At 45.3% G+C, this 25772-nt stretch overlaps 1 protein-coding gene across 1 annotated transcript in view; it reads right to left on the bottom strand.

The window, feature by feature from the left end:
* Positions 1–25772, bottom strand: part of St8sia1 (ST8 alpha-N-acetyl-neuraminide alpha-2,8-sialyltransferase 1) — a 119070-nt gene that overhangs the window by 65402 nt on the left and 27896 nt on the right. Inside the window, exon 2 of the mRNA XM_055605665.1 lies at positions 6312–6456. Coding sequence (XP_055461640.1) covers positions 6312–6456 — 145 coding nt within the window. The remainder of the gene's footprint in view (positions 1–6311; positions 6457–25772) is intronic.

The following is a 25772-nucleotide window of genomic DNA, read 5'->3' as shown; positions in this document are numbered from 1 at the left end:
GCCTACCTAGCATGTGTGAGGCCCTGAGCTTCAGGCCCAGCACTGGATAAACAAACTGTTTATGGAAGTCCATGCCTATAACCCCAGCATTTGGGAGGAAGAGGAAAGAGGAGCCAGAGTTCAGAGCTCGAGGCTAACCTAGGCCACATGGGACCCTGTCCACAAAGCAAAACAAAGAAACAAAAAGAACAATAGTGATAATAATATCATGTGCTTCTTTGGAGAAATCATTTACGAGGAACTTTTTTTGTCCGTAGCCATGTTTTAACTTTGTTTCTGGAAATACCACTAAAATTTAATTTAAAGACCAGAAGTTATTCATTCCATCTTACAAATTATAAAATCAGGTAGATGGAAATAGGATGATTAAGGTGGCTGGCATTGGATGGGGGCTGGGAGATGGATGGTGAGGACATTCAGACAGGGTAGGTAGGAATATCTGCCCAGCCCAAGGTAACTAAGGCAATCATGAAATCTAACAGGTGTCTGTGTCTTATTATTTGTGATAGTGGGTTAGATAACACTGCCGAGATCACCACAGGGCAAATAATAATAAACATTATTTAGCCTAACAGCCATTTTTTATTTTACTACAAAAATTCAGGATGTACCTTCCCCCTTATTTGCTTTCCTCTACACCCGTCATCTCTGATTACCCTGCCACAGACACACCCAGAAGTGTGCTTTCCTCACACAGGCTGCTCTTCATCCAAACTGGCAAGTTAACTCTCCAAGCATTTCAGATGATGGAAATGTCTTAGCCTAGCTCCCCATCCTTGGCAGGTTTGAAGCCTTATCCAAGAATCCTTATTAAAAGATCCAGCAAATAAATAAATCAATAAAATAAAGTCAGCCTTTCCTGCCTAATAATATTCAACAGTTACTTCATCAAAATGCATTTCATCAAAATGCCATGTGACATGACTGCACAAGCACTTGGTCCCCTCCAGTTCAGCCAGAATGGACCTAGACAGGCACCCTGGCAAACGAGTAGATGGAAATGGGCGTCACTCTGATGCTGAAAGCATCGCTCCACGACAGAGATGGAAGCTCATGACTCAGAGGCTCACCCCGAAGTCCTGGGCTCAGGAAGGAACTCTGGGGAAACGGAGTTTGCAGTGTCTACATATCCGACTACGCAGATAGCTACTATGTGTCAGAACTTAATGCAGTTGATAATGAAGCTACAGGAAGTGGTGGAAGGTGGAAGTGAGACCTGGCACACTGTGATAACAGACAGAGCTTTGGGGTGACATCTCCAAGCCAAGGTACCCTCCGGAGGAGTCCTCATCTAAGGACACAGCCCTAAAGACGACCTAAAACATTCCACAAAGAACATGTCTCCTTTCTTTCTTTTCCATTGTACCTTGGCAGCAATGAGTAAGAGCAGGCAAAGGAAGAAGAAGAGTGCCGGCTAATGTGCGAAAGGGGCCGAGCTCAGCAGAAAGGCACTATCTGGGCTAGAGAATGAGTGACCAGGAAATTACTTTACTGAAACTCAGGCTGATGAGTTGTAATCTTGATTATCAAGTTGATCAGACTGAGAATCAGTGGGGCTTAGTTATGCACCCCTGTGTGAGGATGTCTCCAGAGAGTAGACCATGAGGGCTGTGGCCTAATGGATGCTTTAACCCGTTGAGAGATCCGACTTTTGAATAGATTATTGGAAAGTTCTGGGGTGGTGGAAGGCAGTGCTGTTGGAGGAAGCAGGTTACTAGGGAGGGGCTTGTCGTTGAGGGCCAGACCTTGTCCTGAGCACTTCCTGTTATGACTCCACTATGCTTCCTGGCTGCCATGTATGAGCAGCTCAGCTGCACCCTGTATGTAATCTAACAACACTGTAAAGGGCTGGCCGGCATGCTAAGGAGAAGCCATGCTCTGCTCACACTAGCAAAACCAAGGGGAGATTTTTCCAGAGGCTGCTTTCCTTCCCAGGAACAACAGAGAAGAAGGGCCTCAACTTCTACTAGCTGGCAGCTTGTGCTTGCTGGTAACAAACTAGAAATGGGGAAGGGGCACCCTCCTGCATTACTGTTCTTCCAGAGTGGTAACAAAGTAGTTAGTAATTTCAGAATCTCACAGGAAAACACTGCAGTAACTTTAAAACCGAACTCATTGAGCCTTTTGCACAACTACAACTATGCACACATGGAGATAGAACGACCTCGGTTTTCTACAAAAAGACATGTCTTTCCTTTATTATTATGGGATGGTGATGGGCACAGAATTCTTCTGTACACACTTTGAAAAGGAAGCACTTCCTTCCTTCCTGCTCCTGTGACTGACAGATAAAACAGTAGGCTAGTTTGTGTCTCTTTAATCATCTTGCCCCTCAAATCTATTTCCCACCATAAAGCTAAACATCATTTGGTATGACTGAAAACCCTCAAATACAAAACGCCTCTTTGGGGTTGCTTTTAACTTTTTTTTCCTTACTGTTAAAGACAATGTTTCCTTTCTCGGGTTCATATACCTCATCAGTATCTGTTCTTTGTTGTTTTGTTCCTCTTAAAACTAGATTGTGCTGTGTGGCTCAGGCTGGCCTTGAACTCCCCTTGCCCTTGGACTGAGTCTGGTCTACACAGAGCAGCAGGGATGCTATCTATTACAGAGTGGTGCACAGACTAATTGGATCAAGCATGACAGGTGTGCTGTAGCTTTCAGTGTGATCCAATGTGTGATCACCTTGCCTCAGGCCTCCCCTGGGCTGGGATCACAGGTATGTGCTAACATGCCTGCCTAGTGCTGATTTCATCAGATCTCATGCACTGGTTCGAGCTTGAAACCCTCCTCTCATTACCACGTTGCTGAAGCTTGGGAGTTAAAGTCTGCCTATCTCCACTTCAAGACAACAGGTCTTTCTTTGGGTTGCAGGTACGTGAATGAGGCTTGAAGGAAGGGGAGTCCTGAAACCCAGCTTCTGGCCACTGTTTCTTCTGACTGCAACCATGGCCACAGGAATGCCAATGGTTCTAGAATGTTCTGATCCTAGAGCACAAATATCAAGTTCTGGAACTCAAGTCTAGGAGTGGCATCTTGGTCCTGCTTCTCTCTTCTAGAGTTAGAAGCACCCAATCGTCTTGACAAATTGTCTTTTCACCTATAGTGCCCAGGGCAGTTTCTGGACATTGCCTGCCCTGACTAACACTCCTAGTCTCAGGATCCAGCACATGAGCCAGAGCGATATTAGCACTGACAATCAGAGGTTACAGTACACACTGGTAAACAGGTCTACACTGCCACTCTGTGAATAGATAGGACCCATGCTCTTCTCTCCATCATACAGAGACAAGAGCTCAAAAGAGACAGGAAAGTTATCCAATGCGTTTAATTGGTAAGAGATACTGACATCTTACCCAGGGTCGTCCTCCTTGCTTAGCTTCTTTAGGTGCACACATTTTAGTATGTTTATCCTATATTACATGTCTAATATCTGCTTATAAGTAAGAATATACCATGTGTCTCTTTCTGCTTCTGGGATACCTCACTCAGGATGATCTTTTCTAGTTCCCACCATTTGCAGAGTATCAAAGCAGATGTTGAGACTCATAGCCAAACTTTGGGCAGAGTGCAGGGAATCTTATGAAAGAAAGGGGAGTTAGACAGACCTGGGGTTGGGGGAACAGGAATTCCACAAGGAGAGCAACAAAACAAAACAAAAAAAATCTGGGCACGGGGGTCTTTTCTGAGACACATACTGCAACCAAGGACCGTTCATGGAGATAACCTAGGATCCCTGCACAGAGGTAGCCCATGGCAGCTTAGTCTCTATGTGGGTTCTCCAGTAAGGGGAACAAGGACTGTCTCTGACATGAACTCAGTGGCTGGCTCTTTGATCACCTCCCCCTGAAGTAGGAGCACCCTTAACAAGCCACAGAGGAAGACAATGCAGCCAGTCCTGATGAGACCTGATAGGCTAGGGTTGGAGGGAAGGGGAGGAGGACCTCCCCTATCAGTGGACTTGGGGGAGGGACATGGGGGGGGGATGAGGGAAGGGGTACAGCTGGGATACAAAGTGAATAAGCTGTAATTAATAATTAAAAAAACAAACAAAAAGAGATACTGATATATCTCAATTCCACTTCTCTTTGATACGAGGAAGCCTCCTGATCAAAATAAAAAATGGGAGGAGTACAAGAAGCACATGAATATCGGCAATTCTACCAGCATGTGTGAGTGTGTGGATGTGTGCATGCATGTGTGTGTGCATTGTGTGCTGTGCCTGCATTTGGTGCATACACATGAGCGCGTGGGTGTGCACTCCCGTGAACACACGCGTGGAAGCCAGAGGACCTTGGCTGTCTTCTAGTACTCTCTGCCTGCTTGCCTCGAGACAGGACCTCCCCTTGAATGCTGAGGCAGAAGCTCACTGGTTTCTCTAAACTGGCTGGCCAGTGAGCTGCTGGGACCCGCCTGTCCCATCCCCACTTCACCCAGATGCAGGGCCACAGGCACATGCAGCCATAGACCCTGGGGATTTGAACTCAGGTCCTCATGCTCATAGCACACGTCATCTACCCAGACGATGTCTTCTAGTTTATATTTATTTTATGTATATAACTGTTTGCTAGCATGTATGTATGCAAGCTACATGCATGCCTGGTTCCAGGTAGGTCGGGAGAGGAGTGGGATCCATTGGAACTGGAGTTAAGGATGTTGTGAGCCGCCTCGTGAGGGTGAACCCGGGTCCTCTTCAAGAGCAACACGTGTTCTCCAACTCTCCACCCCCTAGTTACTAGCCTCCCCTCCCCCCAACTTAAACAGCGTGCCTTCTAAAACCATTCAGTCATACTAACGTGCCGAAGGGTGACCTAGTAAACCTAGGATGTGGCTTTGTTGTTGTTTTCTTAGATTTTGGCTAGCGTAACAAAGAAACAGGTTCTGTTGTGCCCTCTTCATCCTGCAGATCGTTATGCTTTGTTCCGATTTGCTCCTGACCCTCCACATCTCCCCTCCCTCCCTCTCCACTTCCCAGATATTTCTTCCTTCTGCTTTCATGTCACATACATCCCATCATCATCTGCCCCCCCACCCCTTCCTGTAGGTCCTTTCCCCCTCTCCTCTCATACTTTCATGTCCTCATGTCCTAAACATATGTATATACACACACACACACACACACTTCAATTCTGCCTGCGAGAAAACACAAACATCCTCTTCCTGAGTCTGTTTTCTTTCACTTAACAAAATGATCTCAGCAGGGAGATCATTTTCTAATAAACACATGATTTCGTTTTTCTTTACACCTGCATGAAGTTTCTTTGTGTATGTGGACCCCGTGTTCTTTATCCATTCCTCTGCTGATGGCGCTCAGGCTGATTCTGCGTCATGGTTACTGTGAACAGGGCCGAGGGAAATGCGAATATGCGGCTATCTCTGTGGCATGCTCACTTAACCCTTCAAGTATCTGCCCAGCAGTCTAAGTTTGCTCCGTAAGGGCTGTGACTCTGGATCTGATGGGACCAATTTATAGGCCCCTCAGGTCCTTTATGAATATGCTCACTCTTCAGTCATTACAGGGACACTAAGAAGCTGAGTCCTAACATCTAACCCTACAACTGTGAATCCTCGTTCTGGGCAGTCATCTAGCCAAACTAAGGTTACCCAGACTTGGGAAGACCAAAATCCATTTCTCACTTCTCCCTAATGGCCGTTTCACCAAAGAGCTCCCCACCCTCCACCAAATAGTCTCTGAAATTTAAAAAAAAAAAAAAAAAAAAAAAAAACTGTCTGTTTCAAACTAGTAGTAAAAATCATTTTACTGCAATGTTCAGGAAACCGAGCAGGGAAATACTAAGTGAGCAAAGATTTATTTAAACCACTTCAAAGGTGGTCAGACTGGATTGTTTCTCTCAGTGCCGCCCACTCCTCCACAGCAGAGCAAGAAGCTAGCCACGGGGTTAGCATTCAAGAGTTCTGAGAAGACATATGGTTCCCATGCTCCAATGGCAGCATCAGTGCTAAGAAAACATTCAGCCTCTCAGAGCCTCACAGCCCTTCCGCGGCTGACCTCAGAACACTGGGATCCCATCACGCCCCGTTTATCTCAGTTTCATACAACTGACATCTAAATAGCAAGGAAATCTGTAACTCCATACGGGCCTTCCTTTTAATATTTTACTTCCACCAAAGCAGAAACTATGGAACAAACGTAAGAAGAGTGTGCAAGATTAAAATGAGGAAAGAGGAGGTGACAGAGGAAGGCCTACTGGGTCAGCAGACTCCATCACCCCCTCCTAGTGTGAGAACCATAAGGAACTATATGTATATAATATATATAGTTCTCTCACAGCGCTGGGGACTGCACTCACCTGGGGGAAGAGGGAGTACGTGGAATTGTCGATGGTGAATGAGTATAAAAACTCCCCGTCGTACCACAGGCTCTTCCCCATGGGGGAATTTATCTTAGTCATGGCAAAGAGATGGGCAGGATCGCAACAGTCTTCCATTTGTTTCCTGGGAGAGAAAGAGAAAAGAGCAGCAGGTTAAGCGAGCCGCGTTCATTCGTCATCCCCTCGGGAACGTGCAGCCTCGCCCGGCGCCAAGCTCACTCGCAGAGTCTCCACCGCAATCACACTGCAGCTAACTCACACTCCCAGTCACCGAACGGCAGGACGGGAGCAGTCTGCGTAAAGATTTCCTCAGCAAAATAGGCCAGCTCTCGGGTGTGTCTGAAATGTGTCTAAAGGCAAAAATACACATGATCCTTGAGATGTCCCGATTAGTCTAGCCAACCAGAGGCTGAAAGGCTGGAAGAGCTGCCTCTGAAGGAGCCAGGCCTTCCTGCAGCAGAAGCAGGCCTGTGGTCCAGGCGGCTTAAGAACGGTGTCGGGGGAGGCCGCGGGAGTGTTCGGCAGAGCGGGCCAACAACGGTGCGCATGCCCAAACCAAGGCCTGGGTTAGAGAGAGCTCCTCGGCAGTCCCTCGTGGAAGGAATGATGTGGTCTCAGACAACCTACCTTCCGGCTGCCAGTTCTCCCTCAGTCTAGGACTTCAGAGGGATGACACGGTTTAACACTGTGGCCTCTGCCTTGGCCTCACCTTTCCTCCCTCTGTGTTTGAAATCCTGATGTGTCTCGGGATCGCCTGGCCCCAATGTACTGCCTCATCGATGACCCCCTGTTGCCCCAATGTACTGCCTCGTCGATGACCCCCTTGTTGCTTCCTCAAGTATTAGTCTTGTTGCTGCTTTATGGGTAAAGCCCTGAGCAGCAATGAGCAAAGGAGTGGCATTTAGGAAGACAAATTGCGGACACGGTGGCACACCGCGATTGCCAAGGTGATTGCTCTGAGAAGCACCTAGTAAGAACTCAGTGAAGTGAACTTCTGGCATAACAGTGAGCTGCCAGAGAAGATTAACTGAAGTCTCATTAGACATACTAGGTGTTCGGTCCTGCTCTTGGAGCTTGGCCACCGTCCCCTTCACACTGGCTTCAATGGGAAAAGGACAAAGAAGAGGGCTGAGGACCAAAGGTCCTGTCAAAGACTTTAGTACCATGTTTTGCTGCTGTAGACTGTGCTTTCCCATCCACCACCACCACCACCACCATCATCATCACTATCCTTATTATCGCCATCAGCAGCAACACCAGGGCAGGGTCTTTTTAATGTAGACCAGGCTTATCACCCTCTTGACTGCTGAATGCTGGGATTAGGAGTGTTCACCACCACGCTCAACTCACCATTTAATTCTTATCAGGGCTTCTCCACCAGACGATGGCATGACCGGGAATGCTTGTGTTTTGTCACTAGATTCCATCCACAGGAGCTACATGGTAAAAGACAGTCTCTTAAAGGTCCCACACGCATGACTCTAAACTCTGGGAAAGTACACTAAAGTTTGGGTTTCCTGCTACATGTCTGGTGGTCTCTCCCTTTCCTTTGTCCTTAGAGCAATGAATGAAATTACTGCTATTGTCATTATGCTCAATTTATATCTATAAAATGGGCCCTGGGTGGTTTAAAGCCTTGCCTAGGCCATGGGAGGAACACACATGCGTAGGCCTATGGGTTCAGGTCTGGGCTGTTTCCTCTCTGCTTGTCAACTGCTCAGAGACGTTCTGATCCACTTCCCTTTTCTCTACCAGAGGAATCATTTGCACAAATGGGCACAAGGCCTGCCATGCAGCCCATGCCTTCAGGATGATGTTTCCATTCAGCTCCCACCGTCCTGGAGAGCCAGGCAGCTGTAAGATACTTTTCCCCAGTGTGTCTCAAGTGACAAAAGCAGCATCATAGTGGGGTCTGGCTTCACTCCCAAGTCCTCCCTCCTCTCCTCAGGTCTTTCCGTCCAGACTCACAGTCTCACCTCGAGGCACCACGAAAGCATGATAAAGTGCCATGAGAAACACTAAAGAAAACCATGTCACAGTTGGATGACAGCACCTTCTTCTGGCTGGTCCCTGACAGCTTACCAATCACGTGCATATTTGTTTCCTCTCTCAATCATAAAAAGGAAAAAACACACTTAGGAAAAAGATCCAGAAAGTCACATTCTTTTTTTAATGACTTCACAATGAAGCCAGCGCCTAAGCCAACACAAATCAGTTAGACTAAGGAATGACTTCTCAGGTATTAACAGCGCGCGCTGGGTGATGCGAAATAAATTCACCTCCTCCTTCATCACTGGGCTCAGAGAGCAATTATTCCTTTACTGAGAGAAAGCAGAACTAGACAGAAAATAGCAGGTGTTCCTTGTGGGCAAGCATTTCCAGAAATCCTACATTTCTAGCAAATTTATAACAGCCTCTTGCTCTCTGCAATGCAGAGACTTCTCCGCACCTTTCTAACATTTTTCTCTCTCCACAGTGCTCCCACATCCTGCTGTCATGCTGATCTATGGAGGTGCTAAGGGAGTGAGATGAGAAGGTCTCCACGCCTGAGGGGCTGAAACTAGCTCCACAGATATACAAGCCACAGCAGCAGCACAGAAAGTGGCAGGGGAACCAGGTACAGCTGTAAATCCCGCACTTGGCAGCTGAGGCAGGAGAGCAGGAAGTTTAAGGCCAGCCTGGCCTACGAAAAAAGAAAAGACAGAGCAGTAGCACCAGGGCCATCAGCAGTGAGCACCACAAACAGAAGGAATAATGAGGGTTTTTTAGTTCTTAGTTCCATTTAATTCTTAACAGACCTGCCTTCAGAAAACATATGCAGAGAGCAAGCAAGCTTAGGCTACAAAATAAAAACAAACCAATGGAACCATGTGAAGCTTCAAGACTCTGTACACCAAGGGAACAAACAAGAAAATGGAAAAGCAACTTGCAGAGAGTGTGTGAGAGCCAAGTGCAAGTCTGGAAAGTTAATATGCATGTTTTACACGGAGTCCGTCCAGCTCAGTAGCAGGAAAACCAACAATCTGGTGGAAAGGACCCAGACAGATATTTGTCCCAAAAAGATGCAAAGATAGAAAACAAGGCTAGACGGCTCCAGGGCAATGTGCTTGCTGGGCAACCTTACGATATGAGCGTGATACCTGGAACCCAAGTTAATAAATAAATAAATGAATGAATGAATGAATGAAGGCCAGACGTGGCGGCAGCACATATTTGCGATCTTGACCTTCCCACTGGGAAGTGGGGTGTAGACACAGAATCAGATGGGAGTTCATACCTCTTCGGGGGTATCTGGGCAGCCAGAGAAACAAGAGAGACCTTGTCAAAGCTATGCTCCGACCTGCCCTCTGACCTGCACGTGCTCACGGTGGTTCTCTCTTTTTCTCCTTTTCCCTCACTGTCTTGCTCCCTTCTCTCACTCTTTCACGCTGTCTCATTCTCTGGTTCTTAGTCTCTCTCACACACGTAATTACTTTTTTCAAACTTAAAACAACAGGCAACAGTCATGTGGAAAGTTGCTTAGCTTCCTTCATCACCAGGGAAATGCATGGGAAAGCCACCAAGACTCGGGACCCCACCTGTAAAGATAGCCACCTAAAGAACAAATGACAAGAAGCAGCGGAGCCATCTTGGCAGAAAGGAACCCTTGTGCACTGCCGATTTGAACCCAGGTTGGCATGGACAGGGTGGGGGATGGTACAGAGTCCCCTAAGGAGACCAAAAATGAAACTCACGTGACCCAGCTGTCCTCGCCGTGAACATGCACCCAGAAGAGACAAAGCTAGCACCCTGCGAAGAAGCCTGCGTGCACCACCGCATGACTCACAACAGCTACTGTATGGCAGCCATCTAGATGCCATCAACAGACGGACAAAGAAAAGGATTCTGCCTTAACAAGAAGGCCGTGCCATTGTCACTTGTACGGACCTGGAGGACATCAGGCTAAGTGAGAAAAACCAGGCACAGAGTCACAAGTAGGGCATCACATCACTTGTGTGTGGATTCCAAAAGAGCAAGAGCATCAAGACGAAATGCAACAGTGATTATCCTGAGAGCGGGGTGGGGAGGAAATGGAGAAGGGTGGGAATGTGCAGGTCACGGGTCAGAAAACAGCCAAGGAAGCAATCAGCAAAATGAGGAATGGGATGTTCAGGACTAACAAGCTTACTAGTTTAGAGAACTAGAAATAACAAAATCAAATACACGAGGGATTTTTGTTAGGCAGGTTTTAGCTGCTCTTATCACAAATAAAAGTAATTATTAGATGACAAAGTCTTAATCTGCTTCCCTACAGCGAACATTTTATCCTCTGTGTATATCCCATAAACCCCAAACATAAAATAAATTTATTTTTAAAGAGGAGAAGGCCAACCAGCACGTAAGTTACTTCTTGTGTCTGCAGGGAGAGGTAGCCAGAGGCGCAACAGACATCAGCAGTTGCTTAGAAAGAACAGAGCTTTGAGTTACGTCCAGGATTCTGGGAGCATTTCCTGCCCTGAGCTCTGGTCTGGTAGGCAGGAGTGCAGCCACAGATTCACAGGGTAAAAGGACACAACTGGTTTATATTTGCCAGAATCCACCATCCTGGTGCCGAGACTGTAATCTCTCAGGGTGCTCCTTTGATGCCCAACTCTCAGCAGCTGTGGAGACCAGCAGCAATCAGCTTTTGGGATTTTGGCAACTTTGTTTCCTTTCCCTTTTTTCCTGCTCCCTGATATGTGTGTGTGTGTGTGTGTGTGTGTGTGTGTGTGTGTGTGTGTGTGTGTGTGTGTAAGACAGTAAAAATCACATGGTTAAAAAAAAAAAAAAGCAAAGGAAGCCTGGGGCAAGGGCTTACCCACTGAAGTGTTTGCTTGCTAGCACCAGGCCCTGGACAATCTGCAGATTTCTGGGTGTGGTCGGCGCACATCTGTAGTCCAGTCCTGGGAAGAAGGTGGGGTGAATCCCAAGGGCCACTGGCTAAGCAGCCTAGCCTTTGGGGTGAGTTCCAGGCCAATGAGAGATCTTATGTCTAAAAGCAAGGCCAATACTGCTGAGGAATGACACCTGAGGTTGTCTTGTGACCTGTTCATGTATGCACATACACACTCAGAGAACAAAAGGAAATCCAGTTTATACAACTTCTGTTTTGCAGCTTGTTCATTATGAGAACCCCGGCCTCTGAAATGCTCCCGTCTGAGATGCTAAAGTGAAATGACCATGAGTGTGGAAACATACACAGCCCATGAGGCACTGACAGGAGCTCACTCAGCCACAGACCTCCTACTGGGAGCTGGAGCAGGGGTCACTAGCTGTGAGACCATCATCTACCTCATAGCTCTTCAACTGCAGGTCACGACCCCACAAGGTTCCTGTAATTGAATGTGGGGTTGTAAAAAGGTGAACAGTAAGGCTTTATAGTACATGCAGCAAGGGAATTCGCAATCAAATCAAATCCAAAGGATTTCTGGCAATTGTCACTTATGTTATAGACAACCTGACGACCACCAGCGATTGTCAACTGGACAGGATCTAGAATCATGCAAGAGACACGCCGCTGAGGGAGTGTCTAGATGAGGCCAGCCTCTAGAACTGCTTGCGAGGGGTTAAGTTACCCTGATGAGGTGAGTGAGGTGGAAAGAGCCACCCTGAGAGAGACCAGCCCAGTTCCCAGGGCATGGGCCTCACAGGTACAAAAAGGAGAGAGGGAGCTGAGCTGCAGCAATCATAGCTCTCTGCTTCCTGACTGTGGAGGCCATGTGACCAGTTCCTTCAGCTCCACCGCCAGGACCTTCCCCACCAGGAAGGACACTGTACCCTCAAAGTGTGAGTCCAAATAAGACGTTTCTCCCTTAAGTTGCTTTTGTCAGGACATTTTATCACAGCAACAGGAGAGGAAACAAGACACGCCGTTTCCCTGCCGCCTGGGCTCTGAACACACAGCATGCTCGGTTTTACGCTGCACATGCCGAATGACCATGGGCACAGCCAAAGTGCCTCGGTACAGACGAGTGCACGCTGTGAACTGTAGTGGTTTTACAGTTCTCTGGTCTCGCAGATTTGCTCTATGTTGTATCTGCTCTGGACTGGATTAGCATACTCACCCCATTAATACGTCAATTTGCTTTTCTCTTTAATAAGTGGTAAGCTATATATGTAGCAAGGAAGTGTTCCCTCATGATTTGTTATTAGTAATTATACTTATTTGTCGGCTGTCGTTAGTAAAGGCTTAATTTGTCTACCTCCTTTATATACCAATATTCCCAGGGTCGCATAAAAGTTTATCAGGCAGTAACAGGTCACCAGCAAGTAGAGTTTAAGAACAACTGGTTTACAAGCAACTGTCTGTGCCTGGAAACTGGGGGGGGGGGGGGGGAGTTACACTGAGATATTTAAAAACACTCAGTAAACAGGGTGAAAAACAAAGACCACTCAATTATGAGTGCCCAACATCAGCAAAACCTGAGACTCTTTCAGACTCTGCTGAGCACGTTGGTCCCTGGACCTGAAAAGGGCTGGCAAACCACCATTCCCATTGCTGGCACTCTGCACTCTTTGCTAGGAATGGCAGAGTTGAAACGGGAGGAATGACGGAGAATTCTATCTTGTTCTCACTGTTTGACCAGAACCTACCGTTATACAGCTTTAGACTCAGCTTTTGAATAGCTGAATGACCAAGGAAATACACGCATATCTATAACATTTCTGGCATTCCTACAAAGGCATGTATGTGTCAAACAACTGTGAGATCACATCTTATCCAGGCGGAGAGCGTCATGCCTGCATACCATCTGAAGCCGAAAGGCAACTTAAATTCCTGACAAGGAGTCCAGGAGGAAATAGAAGAAAGCCTCCTTATGTACCGAATGTGTTTCTGGACCTCCAGACTCCCGTCAGCCAGAGACACGCAGTGCACAGCTAATACAGCGAGAAGAAAGCATCAACAAGTTTGCGGTGAGAGCTGCCAATGCCGCGTATAAAAATGTGGAGAGGTACTGACGATGCAAGCACAAAAACTTGGCAGGAAAGTGAAACATTATGAAAGCCCATATTTGGAAGAGAATATGAGAGAAAATAGCAAATCCCCTATCTATCAACAAAAAATCGCAACTTTTTAAATAGCATTTTATGGCAAAACAAAAGAGTTGGGATGGCATGTTACTGACCTACTGGCATTCAAGACGTTCAAATACAATAACCACCAAGAATGATTTCTGGGGACTAGAGACACGTCTCAGCAGTTAAGAGCACTTGTTGCTCTTCTAGAGGACCTGGGCACCCACACAGCCACTCACAACCATCTATAACGCCAGTTCCAGGGGATCTAATGCCCTCTTCTGACTTCTGTGGGCACAAAGCATGTATGTGGTTCACAAAAATACATGCAGGGAAACCATCCATACAAATAAAATAAAAATTACTTTTGAAAACTTTTTAAAATAACAATATCTACTTTCACTTATTTATTTTATTTTAAAGACGTTGATCAAGTGAGGAAAATGCCTCAGGTGGGAACATTTACCCTGTATTGATAAGTTACAAGTTAGATGTAAAATTGGTCCCCAAAAGTTCCATGAAAAATAAGACTTCTGAGAATAATATCGGTAAGAAACTGTTTCTAATGCAGTCATGATAGAAAATCCTGATTCCCTTTATTATCACTCCCTTTATTTCCCTCCTTTATATCTCTCCACAGTCTTAGTGTTCCCTGAGGCCGTCAGCTTAATATATGGTCTTGATCACTGTCGATTTTCTTGTATTCATAACCTTTCTCCTCTGGGATCAAACATCTGATGCCCCTAATTTGAAAGCTTAGTCGAGGTGTGAAGCTTGGCTAGGAGGGCCTCTACCTGATGAGCCATCTCCCTCGCCTCTCCTGGCCTCCATGTACTGCACAAACCCAATGCGCAGAAAAGCATGCAGCCAAAACACCAACACACACTCGGTAAAAATAAACAATTCTAAAAAAAGAAAATCAATGTGAATATATAAGAATACAATATATACTCAGTCTGGGAAGAAACCTGAATTTTTCTTAATGTTCCATAAAAACTTCCCAGGCTATGTGGAGAAGAGACGCTTTCATCACGCTATTGCCTAAAATAATGTTTCTACAGACATAATAGGAAGGAATCTTTAGATAATTTTCCAGAACTGAAAACAAAGAGCAAACAACTCTTTCCTCAACTGGACACAGCACACTGCCCGCATTCAGCATCATTTGCTTCTTCCGGGTCGAGATGACTGCTCAGCACAGAAAGATTGATTGTGTGTGTGTGTGATCTGTATATCCTGACAGTGAGCTGAGGGAATGGGAGAAGGGCTTCGGACCTGAGTATCCCTAGGATGCTCTATTTTTTTCTAATACATATTCATGGTGTAAATCATTAGTAAGCATACTCGATTCCTTTCAGAATCACCCATTTGCTCTTTAAGCAGCTGTAAGCCTGCAGGCTGTTTTGCACCACACACATGCTTATTCAACCAATAAATATTCACCTAGCACCTTCTCTACGCTCAGTGCTGGGGAAGACAGCCCAGGGGCCATCAACACACCAAAGTCTTTTCAGTTCTAAGGGAAGGAGTCAATCAAAACCAGACAAACTGCACGGGCTAGATTGGGAGGGTGTGGTCTTCAACTGGAGCACTTCAGTCTGCCCTCATTGGGTGAGCGACCTTCCAGGAAAGACCAGAACAAGGCAAAGAAGCATACACATGGATGTGCAGAGGAGATAAAGCTCTTACTTCTCTTGTCCTAGCATCCTGGCCCAACCCAGGAATTAAATTGGCGTATGAGAGGCTAATAGAATAAAATCATCCAATTTTCTCTAATGAAAGTTTGATTTGATACAGGAAGATGAGAAGAGTGGCTGTGGGCTTTTAGATGAGGTTAAACAAAGAGAGGCATTGTAGGAAAGAACTCGATTAGACACAGGTGAAAAGAGCCTGGGAATCCTTCAGGAGGCTGATGTAGAACAGTTCTCCTAAAAGCAGGTACCCTTCTCCTGACAAGTTCATCACACACATGTGGGGCTCCAGCTCAGCGATGAGAGAGGAGGACAATACCCTCTTGTCCCTTCTGCTTCCCACGTGCCTCTCCTTAAGAGGTCTTTTGTTGGAGGTTGGTCTGATGCGTGTTACTGGCCCTTAAGATCTGCTTACTCCTATCTTTGTTACACCTGCCTAAGACATAGCTAATTGGTTGATTAAACAGCCTGCCTCTACCTGGGCAGGGCAGAATGGGGTGGGTGTGGCTGAGGTTCCAGTGCTTTGGGGGTTCAAGAGGATCAAGGGACAGACGGACGTAAAAACAGACAGAAGAGAGGAAAAAGGAGTATGCCATGATGGGTTAGCCTGGAGAAGAAACCTCACAGTGCCAGGAGGAAGGGCTCCAATAATAGCATGAAAAGGCCCAGATGAAGACTATAAGCAAGTACCACGGTTTTGGGTGAAAGATAGTCTAGTTGAGGAGGATTAAGGTGGATGGCATTGGATGGGGGCTGGGAGATGGAAGGTGAGGATATTTAAATATAGTGTAAGTAAAATAACTGCCAGCCCAAGGTAAAAAACGCAATTATAGATCTAACAGATGTCTATGTCATGTTATTTGTGATAGCAGGTTAAATAGTCCCTCCATGATACCCTTAGGGCTAATAATAAACACTATATAACCAAACGCCTTTTTATTATTACTACAACAGACTGTAAATCAAGTACACAATGTACATTGTGCAAACAACCCAGTTTCACCTCCTTAGGACTGTGCGACAGGAAATACTCCTGTGCAAATATCCCTGGGATGGGCTGGCTCAAAGTTCTTTGAGTGAAGCCAAGTTATAGGTTAGACCTATCTTCAGTTTAAGGTTTTCTTGTTAATTGAAAGAAGAGAGAGAGACAGCATGTCACCAAATAACTCCGGCTGTCCTGAAACTTGCTATGTAGACCGGCTTGGCCTTGAACTCACTGCGATTTGCCTGCTCCTGCATCCTGAAGTGCTGGGATTAAAGATGTGTGCCACTCTCCCCGCTGTTTCTTTAGGTTTTTTTTGTTTTGTTTTGTTTTTGTTTTGTTTTGTTTTTTGAGCACTTCCATGCTATTTTTGTCGTGGCTAGACTACTTTAAGCTCCAGCAGTTCACTGGGGTTCCTTTTCCCCCTAAACCCTGCTCAGCATTTGTTATTGTTTTCTTTAATGACTGCCATCCTGACTGGATTGAGTGGGAGTCTCACTGCCGTTTATAGTTTCTCTGGCACCTAGCAAGGTTGAGCATTTTTCCATGTGTTTATTGGGCATTCCTGTTTCATCCTGAGTGCCCTTCGTGGTTCGTATTGGCAGGGTTTTTAGGGCAGTGCTGTCCTGTACCATCCAAAGCCATTACAGGTAGAGCCAACAGCAAATGTAGAGGTCTTGAGGAATGTGCATGGTGCATTCAAAGGACATCATGACAATAAAAATGCTGTGTGTTTCATTCAGGTTCTGTATCTGGGAAAATATCTTTTCCCAGATATTTTCTTTCATGATTGGTTGGGTCTATAGATCAAAATCCATGTTATACTGCATTAAACATAATAACTTTAGTCACAAACACCTTTGCTCTTATGACACCTGGAAAGAAATAATGTCTGTAAAAGACAGAAATCGGTGAAAGGCAAAGGACAAACAGAAAAGAATAAAGAGCAGCATGAAAATTCCAAATTATTCTGGCTTTTCCAAGCTACGAGGCTGAACCACCAAGCAGGAAGAAGCCAAGGTCCTGGAAAAGGTCTTAGACTGCAAGCCCATGAAACCAGCCCAACTCATGCACACTCGGTGCTGGAGCTGACAGTAGCATTTGTCCTGAGAAATTTTCAGAGCATAATTGTCTTTTTCATGATTCGTGGCACACACTGCTGGCATTTCTATGAGGAAGATTCAAGTTCTTTTCTGAGAAAAATTTTGGCTTTGTGCTATGACCCATTTTCACAGGCAAGAATTCTGTGTAAACACAAATCAGGGATTCTCAATTTTCCTTACAGGATATTAGCAGTGCCACCTGCTTGTCTAAAACATATGGGTCTCTCCTTACTCAGCACAGAAGAGCAGCATCTCAGCTTGTCAACAACATTTAATTGACTGTCACCCAGTTTCCATTAAATATGCAATTAAAGGAACATGTATTTAGGACAGAAAAAAAAATGTGTTAGCTGGATTTTCTCTTGGGAGGCAAAGCCTTTATACTCTCCAAATCTCTAGTTAAATCATGAGCACATACAGGCACCTGTGCCACATAAGAGTGGTTATTTCTAAACATCTACCCTAGAAACCCATGGTTGTGATTAAAACAGCCTCCACATCAGGTGGGTCAGCCCAGTTCACGTCCATCACATTGCAAAAATAGACTTTTCATCTTGCCCACCCATCGGCTCTCCCCTCAACACTGTGCTCACTTAATTTGGGATTGTGACTCCTGCCGACCCAGAGGTGCTTAAGTTGACATCAGGAACTAAGAAGTGAGGGCTTAGAAACACAAACAAAAGGAGAGGTGACTTTTCTTTTAATCTGAAAGCATTGAGAGAAATAAAAGATATTTCCAGTGTAGATGGGATGAATCATTTGACTAGAAGTGAATAAAAAAAAAAAAAAAAAAAAAGCAATTGGCAACAAGAAAATGATAGGAAGAAAGGGGGGGGGGAAGACATTTAAATTTTGTCAATGAGATAATCAGACGCTGAAAACTAGAGACCAGATGAAGCATGATATACTTATGCTGAGACACCAGCAAGACTCTGACAAAGGAACATGTGTCTGTCCGCATCCACAGCTAAGGAGAAACACAGGTGGCAAATGCCTATGAACCCAGCATTTTTAATGGCTCCCTCCTTTGTTTAATCAGCTCCCCTTACCTCTGTGCCCACGGTATCTGTTCATAACCTGGGGTTGTTTGTGAATATCACTGACCCCCCTCGCTGTAGGAAAATGCAGAGGTATTTGAGTTGACAGCAGTAACTAAGGGAAATGTGGGCTAGGAAACACAAACAAACTGGGCAAAGCATGCCTCACCAAAAGCATTGTTTATTTACTTATTTAATGGCCTGCCGGGAATGGAACCTGGGCCTTGCTCGTTCCAGGCAAGCCCTCCACCGGGGAGCTACATCCTCAGGCTCTACACGTTATCTACAAAGTCAGAGCAGCAGGTGGTTCAAGCACCACTAATGAAAGTCTCCCCTTGTACTCGAGGCCACCACAAACCTGCACTCAGCAGTATACACAGTAGCTGGTGCTGAGGAGTCCCTCCCCGCAGTGGGGACATAACAAGAAGTGCTCACTTGCTTTATGGTCTTTCTTCGGAGACAAGACTTTGCCTGCTTTGGAAATCACTCAATAAGTTAAAAGCCAAAGAGCAGCATTTGCTTTCAAAACACATCTTGAAAGTCATGTGTGTGTGTGTGTGTGTGTGTGTGTGTGTGTATACATATGCATAAATGTTCAGATGTGTGAGGCTATACATTGTACATACAGGCGCCTATGTATATATGAGCATGGTGCATGTAGGGGCCAAAGGTCAACCTTGTTTGTTCTTCCTCAGGTTCTGTCCTGGGGCTCACTGATTAAATAGGCTCCAGCAAGCCCCAAAGATCCGCTTGTCCCTGCCTCTTCAGAACTTGGGTTGCATCCATTTTCACCAGTTTATGGGTGTGGTAATTGCACTCAGGTCCCCATGCTTGAATGGCATTTTTCTGGTTGAACCATCTCCGCAGTCCCTCAGAAGCCTACTTCTAAGACATTCACTTAGTGTTTGGAGATGGTTTGGTAGACATGCATTAGGAAGTATAAGGTTTAGATATTCCTGGTCATTTTGAGGTTGGAAACAACTTGTGCAGTTTTAACCTTTGGGAAATAAGGGAGTCTTCGAATTAAGCAGCCATATTGTGTGAAAGCTTTCATCAAGTGACTGTGTAAAAATATGTCTTTATCAGGTATTCTTTCTCACATTATAATGATATGCTGTTCTCAAAAAGTCTTGTTTTACATGTATGTCTCGCCTGCATGTATGTATGTCCGCTATGTGTATGCGGTAGCTGCAGAAGCCAAAAGAAGGAATCAGATCCCTGGAACAGGAGTTATAGATGGTTGCAGTCACCACATAGGTGCTGGGTCCTCTGCGGGAGCACCAATTGCTCCTAACACTGAGCCAGCCCCAGCGAGGACCCTCGAGATGGGAGTTTATTGTTAACATTTATAAGTGTCATAAGCACACCCTAACCGGTTTCTCCATAGTTAGGTATGGGAACATATCCATGAGTCCCAAAGAATAAAAAAAAAAAATTTAAGTAGATTTGATGAATCAAATTTTATATATAATTGGGGCATTACCTATTTCGAAGAGCTGCCTTGCCTTATTTTATCTGTTCTTTCCACTTTTGTTTTAAGTCAAGTGAAATGTGTTCAGAGTTTAAATGAATATAAGGCAACAAAATAAGTTTCCCTTTCTGTGTCCCGACTCCTGTGTGTCTGTGCAAAAAGGCAACGGTATCGTGTAGATCTCACACAGAGACCGTGTTGTTGGCTTAGTACAGTAGAAGGTAAAGACAGCATGTTCTATTAGCTTCTTTACTTTGGGTTCTGATGAAAATGCTCCGACCAAAGCAAGCTAAAGAAGAAAACGTTTCTGTTGTCTCACAGTTCCGGGGACAGCCTATCATGGAGGGAAGTCTAAGGTAGCTGGCTGCGGTGCTCCATCCTGGAGAAGCGAAGGGAGATGAATGCTGGGGTTCAGCTCCCTTGATCTGTGTTCTCACAGCCCAGAGAAGGCAGCCACCCACAGCGCCTGGCTCTCCCCACTTTAACTGTATTAAGATAATCCTCCATAGACGCGCCCAGAGGCCTCTTCCTGGATGACTCTCCGTATCACTGAGCCGACAGCTGAGGGTAACCACCAGACATATTAGAGGCTAGCATAAAATTTCCTCCTGGAGAAACACACAAGCAAAGCACATTTGGAACTTTTGCTTCCTAGTTTGAGAACAAAACTCTAGGGCATTTAGAAATAATGTTATGACTTTGAAGACGCCATCCATTATTTCTTGGATTCTAGTGTTCCTACTGAGAAATCTGATAGCATTCTTATATAAAATCATTTGAGATGACTTCTCTTCTGTACCCAGCATCACACCTTCTGTGGCAAAAACACCCTTCCTTCCTTTTGAAAGTCTGTTTTCATAGCTCCCCCAGCCTCTGGGGGTACAGGATGTTTCCTCTGGGAAACCTCTCACTGTATGCATCTGCTTCCCGTGTTGCTTGTTTCCTGTGCCCCTCCCCCGTGGCTTGACCTGTCTTTCATGTTGGAGGTTTTCTAGAAATATTTACTGACTCACAGTTGTCCGTTTACCTTTCAGAGCGAGACGCTGAACAGAGGACAGAGCTCTTTAGACAGTGGTGAGTACTGTGGCTGGTCCTCATCAGAAGGCGACCCAATGGGCTTGCAGCTCTTCACAGGGAGCCTCCTGGTTTGGTCCCGCAGTCCTTCCCTGGGTGAGGTTTAAGCCTTGTAGCTGCCATTGTAGGCAATGCTCAATTACCCTGTCTTCAGCTAATGTCCCAAGTGATGATTCTGAGCTTCTTCAGTCTTTCAGTCGATGAGCAAGGCCACTTCCTAGACCTGTGGAAGGGAAATCTGGCCCAGAACCAGCTTGTTCTCCTATTTTTAGTGCCATCAGCACTTCCACTTCCTCAGTCCCGAGTCTTTCAAGAGCTCACTTCCCTTGCGAGGTGCAGGACTGGGGGCGCTCCGATGGTGGACTTCTTCATCCTAGTCAGGCTTCACCGGCCAGCTGCTCTTTGTCTCCCAAGATTCTGTTTATATCTTTTACTTGCTATTGTCTCTGCTCCCACTGTCTTCTTTTCCTGCAAGTTTAAGCTTATTAATATTCTCTTCTCGTTTTATTAGCCTTTTGTGGAAAGCCAGAAGCCAGGTGGTATTATCCTTTTCAACTTTTAACATCTCTCTTTTAACTTTTTTAACTTGAAATTTCCAGTGAGTCCTGATTTTAAAGCATGTATGTGAAAAAAATTACTAAAAGGCTACCAAGATAAATTTGACACTTGTTACTTTTTTTTTCTTTTGCTTCAAATATTTTATTATTTTTTTATTAATTACAATTTATTCACTTTGTTTCCCAGCTGTAGCCCCTCCCTCCCTCGTCTTCTCCCAAGCCCCTCCCCAAGTCCACTGATTGGGGAGGGCCTCCTCCCCTTCCCTCTGACCCAAGCCTATCAGGTCTCATCAGGACTGGCTGCATTGTCTTCCTCTGTGGCCTGGTAAGGCTGCACCCCATTCAGGGGGAGGCGATCAAAAAGCCAGCCACTGGGTTCAAATCAGAGACAGTTCCTGTTCCCATTACTAGGGAACCCATTTGGATAATGAGCTGTCATGGGCTACATCTGTGCAGGGGTTCTAAGTTATCTCATGCATGGTCTTTGGTTGGAGTATCAGTCTCAGAAAAGACCCCTGGGCCCAGATTTTTTGGTTCTGTTGTTCTCCTTGTGTAGTTCTGTCCCCTCTAGGTCTCTTATCTCCCCCTTCTTTCATAAGATTCCCTGCACTCTGCCCAAAGTTTGGCTATGACTCTCAGCATCTGCTTCAATACCCTGCTGGGTAGAGTCTTTCAGAGGCCCTCGGTAGCAGTCTCCTGTCCTGTTCCCTGTTTTCTCCCTCTTCCAATGTCCATCCCATTTGCCTTTCTGAGTGAGGATTGATCAGCCTACCCCCAGGGTCCTCCTTCTTGCTTAGCTTCCTTAGGTGTACAGATTTTAGTATGTTTATCCTATATTGTATATATGTCTAATATCCACTTATCAGTGAGTATATACCATGTGTGTCTTTCTCCTTCTGAGATGCCTCAGTTAGAATGATCTTTTCTAGTTCCCACCATTTGCTTGCAAATGTCATGATTTCCTTGTTTCTAATTGCTGAGTAGTATTCCATTGTGTAAATGTCCCACAATTTCTGTATCCATTCCTAAGTTGAGGGACATCTGGGTTGTTTCTAAATTCTGGCTATTACGAATAAAGCTGCTCGAACATGGTTGAACCCTCCTCCATTGCTGGTGGGAATGTAAACTTGTACAACCACTTTGGAAATCAATCTGGTGCTTTCTCAGAAAATTAGGACTAGCACTACCTCAAGATCCAGCTATACCACTCCTAGGCATATATCCAAAAGAGGCTCAAGTACACAAAAAGGACATTTGCTTGTTACCTTAAAGGAATGGAAATACTACATCAGAGAACGTGGTGCTTCTAATTTTCATCGTTTAAGTTTCTACAATTCCTCTGTTGTGGCGCTAAGGATCAGACCCAGAGTTCCATGCAAGCAAGTCCCCACAACTGAGCCACGCACACTCCCACATTTATCTTTCTTTTCAATGTCATGAATGTGTACTACTTCATGACTTCGCATGTGTTTAATTTTTAGACACTATTAAAAATGAAGAGGTAATTGATGCTTGTTAGAGAAAAATCTTTGGAAAAGAAATTAAAAGTTAAAAATATTACAACAAAATTAAAAATACTCTAATGCTTTTCCTCCCCAGGATCTTGTTTCCAGGCTCTCTTCAAGCTTCACACAGACTTGCTCCACTAGTTATTTTGCTGACTGCTGTAGCCTCAGCAGAACAGGAGAGTCATCCGGGCTTGCTGGGCAGCAAACCTAGCTGAACTGCTAAGCTCCAGCTGAGCACCATAAAGTAGGAAAGTTTGTTTCGCCTCCTTGTTTGGGAGTAAAGACCACTACAGCGGGGAGGGCATGGCAGCTGGAGTGTGAGGGGCAGCCAGTCACTTTACACTCTGTCTGAAGCAGAGGTGATGAACTCTGCTTCTCTGGCCCCTTCTTTTAACCCTTTTTATTCTGTCTAGGGCCTCAGGTCATGAGATAATGCCTCTCATGTTGAGGTGTGTCTTCTTTCCTGTTCAGTCTTCCCGGAACACTCATAGACATGTATCTCCTGTCTCCCAGGTGAGTCCTTACCTACAAAATCTGACAAGAAAAAAATCTAACCATCAACCCCCACCCCTTGTCAGCCTGATACTGAAGCATACATCATTAAATCATAACATTCCACCCTTGGCCTCAAGTCTTCAAAGTCCATCTCACAAGGTGAAATACATTCAATTTGTTTCTGAACATCTTAATAGTCCAACAGTATGGAGAAGTTTGTGTTTAGAGTCTCTGCTGACACAAGCACTCTCCTAATTGTGAGCCCCTGCAAAATTTAAAGCACTAGTTACACACTCCTAGTATGTAATGGCAGAAAGTAAACAACCCTTGTTCCATAGTGAAGAAATGGAAAAACTAAACCAAAGCAAAACATAATGACTAAACCAAATTAAATCACCTTTTCTTTCTCTCATGTCTTATTTATCCTGACCTCTCTTGCACTTGACATGTTGACTAATCCCTTTTCTTCTTAAAAGTTTCCCATCCATGCAAGAATCTCATCCAAACTATCTACCTAGTTACCTGCCCTTCTGCCTCTAATTGCCTCTCATCACCTAAATACGGTTATATGCCCAGGCTCAAACTTTGGCTTCTGCAATCTTTACTCATATCAAAGTACTGCATCATACCCACATTCCTTATAACCATGCCCAAAAGGCTAATAATTTAATGTACTGCCCAGTGATGCAAGCAAATCTTGACAGCCCCATCACCACTAAAATCAGGAATTTCCTCTTTTGGGCAGGCTATCTAAAAACAGTATGGTTAAAGATGGCAGACAGAATGGCTCATCCAGCCTAATTTCTCTACCGATATGCTGTATTAGTTACTTTTCTTGTTCCTATGACTAAAAGCCCAACAAGAAACAACTTATGGATAGTAGCATTTATTTTGGTTTACAGCTTGAGAGGACACAGTCCATCATTACAGGAAGGTGAAGGAGGAGGAGTGTAAGGTAGATAGTCACACGGTTTCCTCGGCTAGGAGTCAAAGCGTAGACAGAAAGTGGGCTTGCAAGCACTGCAAAACAGCAAGGCCTGCCCTCAGCGACCCTTCCTCCTCTGGGAAAGCTGCACCTGAAGGTCCTCCAACCTCTCAAAACAGTGTCCTGCTAGGAACCAAGTGTTCAAAGGCATGAGCTTACGGGGAATATGTCACATCCAAACCGTTGCTAGTTCTCAAGCTCATGAACATTTGCTAATGTGAAATGTGTCCCTTCCATGTCAGAAGTCCCTGTTAGTCCTTCATAGCTGCAATATTGTTTAAAAGTCTAGCATCTTTCCTGGGACTCAAGATACTCTCTTAACTGGAAGGCCCTAAAAACTCAAACGAGTTGCACACTTCCAATCTAGAATAGAACAGAATAAACATTTCTGTTCCAAATTGGAAGAATTTCAGTTTAGCAATAAAATATGAGGCCAAGCAAAACCAAACCCAGCCAGGTAAACACCAAATCCTAGAGCTGCAATGTTCAGCAAATGGAACTCACAGCTTGAGAGGACACAGTCCATCAAGCAGGGGTGTGAGCCAGCAGGGTTCCAACTGCCTTGGTAGTCCCACCTCTTCAGTTCTCACATCTAGAGTAGACAAGGCTGCTTTCCTGGGTTGGCTCCACTTCCGCTTTCGCTCTTCTTGTCAGATGTTCCAAAGTGCTGGTTTCTTTAACATCCTGCAACCAAACCCTCACCTTTAGTTTTGTCCAGTGGCCTCTTCTGACATTCTTTGGGGGAATGGGCCCTACATTCCCAAGAACCTTGGGGCAAGCCTACACAGCTCCCTCATTCTTGCATCTTCATTTCCTGCTGAACTGATGTCATGTGGTGATGTCAAGTCCTGCTGCCAAGCTACAGTGGACAGGAGCTGCCTCGACCTGTGTGGGCGTTGGTGGCTGGTCTAGATGAAACATTGCCCTCTGCAGGTAAGAGTGCTTTTGGCGGCACACTCGGTAAACTACACATTTTTCATCTCACATCTTGACAGAGCAGGAAGTAGGGTCAGGCTGTAGAATATCAAAGTAAGCTCCCAGTGACCTATTTTTTTTCCCCAGCAAGGATCCATGTCCTAAAGTTCCTACAGCCTTCTAAACAGCACCACAAAGCTGAGGAAGGTCTCAGGCTTCAAGCCATGGTCCTGAGCACATGCTGCTCTAGGGATTCAGTCAGACCTCTGAGCTTTCCGTTGACCCATTTTCTCACTTGCAAAATTAGTTCATTCCAGATGACAGCCATCTAATGAGCTGTGCAACATTCCCAGCACATCTGAAGTGGTCAGAAACGGTTGTGACTATTGAGAGTGTGACAATAAACATGGGTTATTTTCATAACAAAGGGAAGCAGCTAGACAGTCCAAGAGAGAGGGAATTTCAAGAGATGAGGAGCCAACAGGCAGAGACTCCAATAAAAACATAAGCCCAGCTCTAGGGCTGTATCACTTGGGGGCACAGCCTTCAATAAGGACCCATCTCCAGGCACATGCCGTGAGGGAGGC

This window comes from Psammomys obesus, unplaced genomic scaffold (genome assembly GCF_907164565.1).
Source record: "Psammomys obesus unplaced genomic scaffold, mPsaObe1.curated_primary_1811, whole genome shotgun sequence".
In the NCBI taxonomy this organism is placed as follows: Eukaryota; Metazoa; Chordata; class Mammalia; order Rodentia; family Muridae; genus Psammomys; species Psammomys obesus.
The sequence above is the reverse complement of the archived record's forward strand: the minus strand, read 5'-3'. Positions and strand labels throughout refer to the sequence as shown.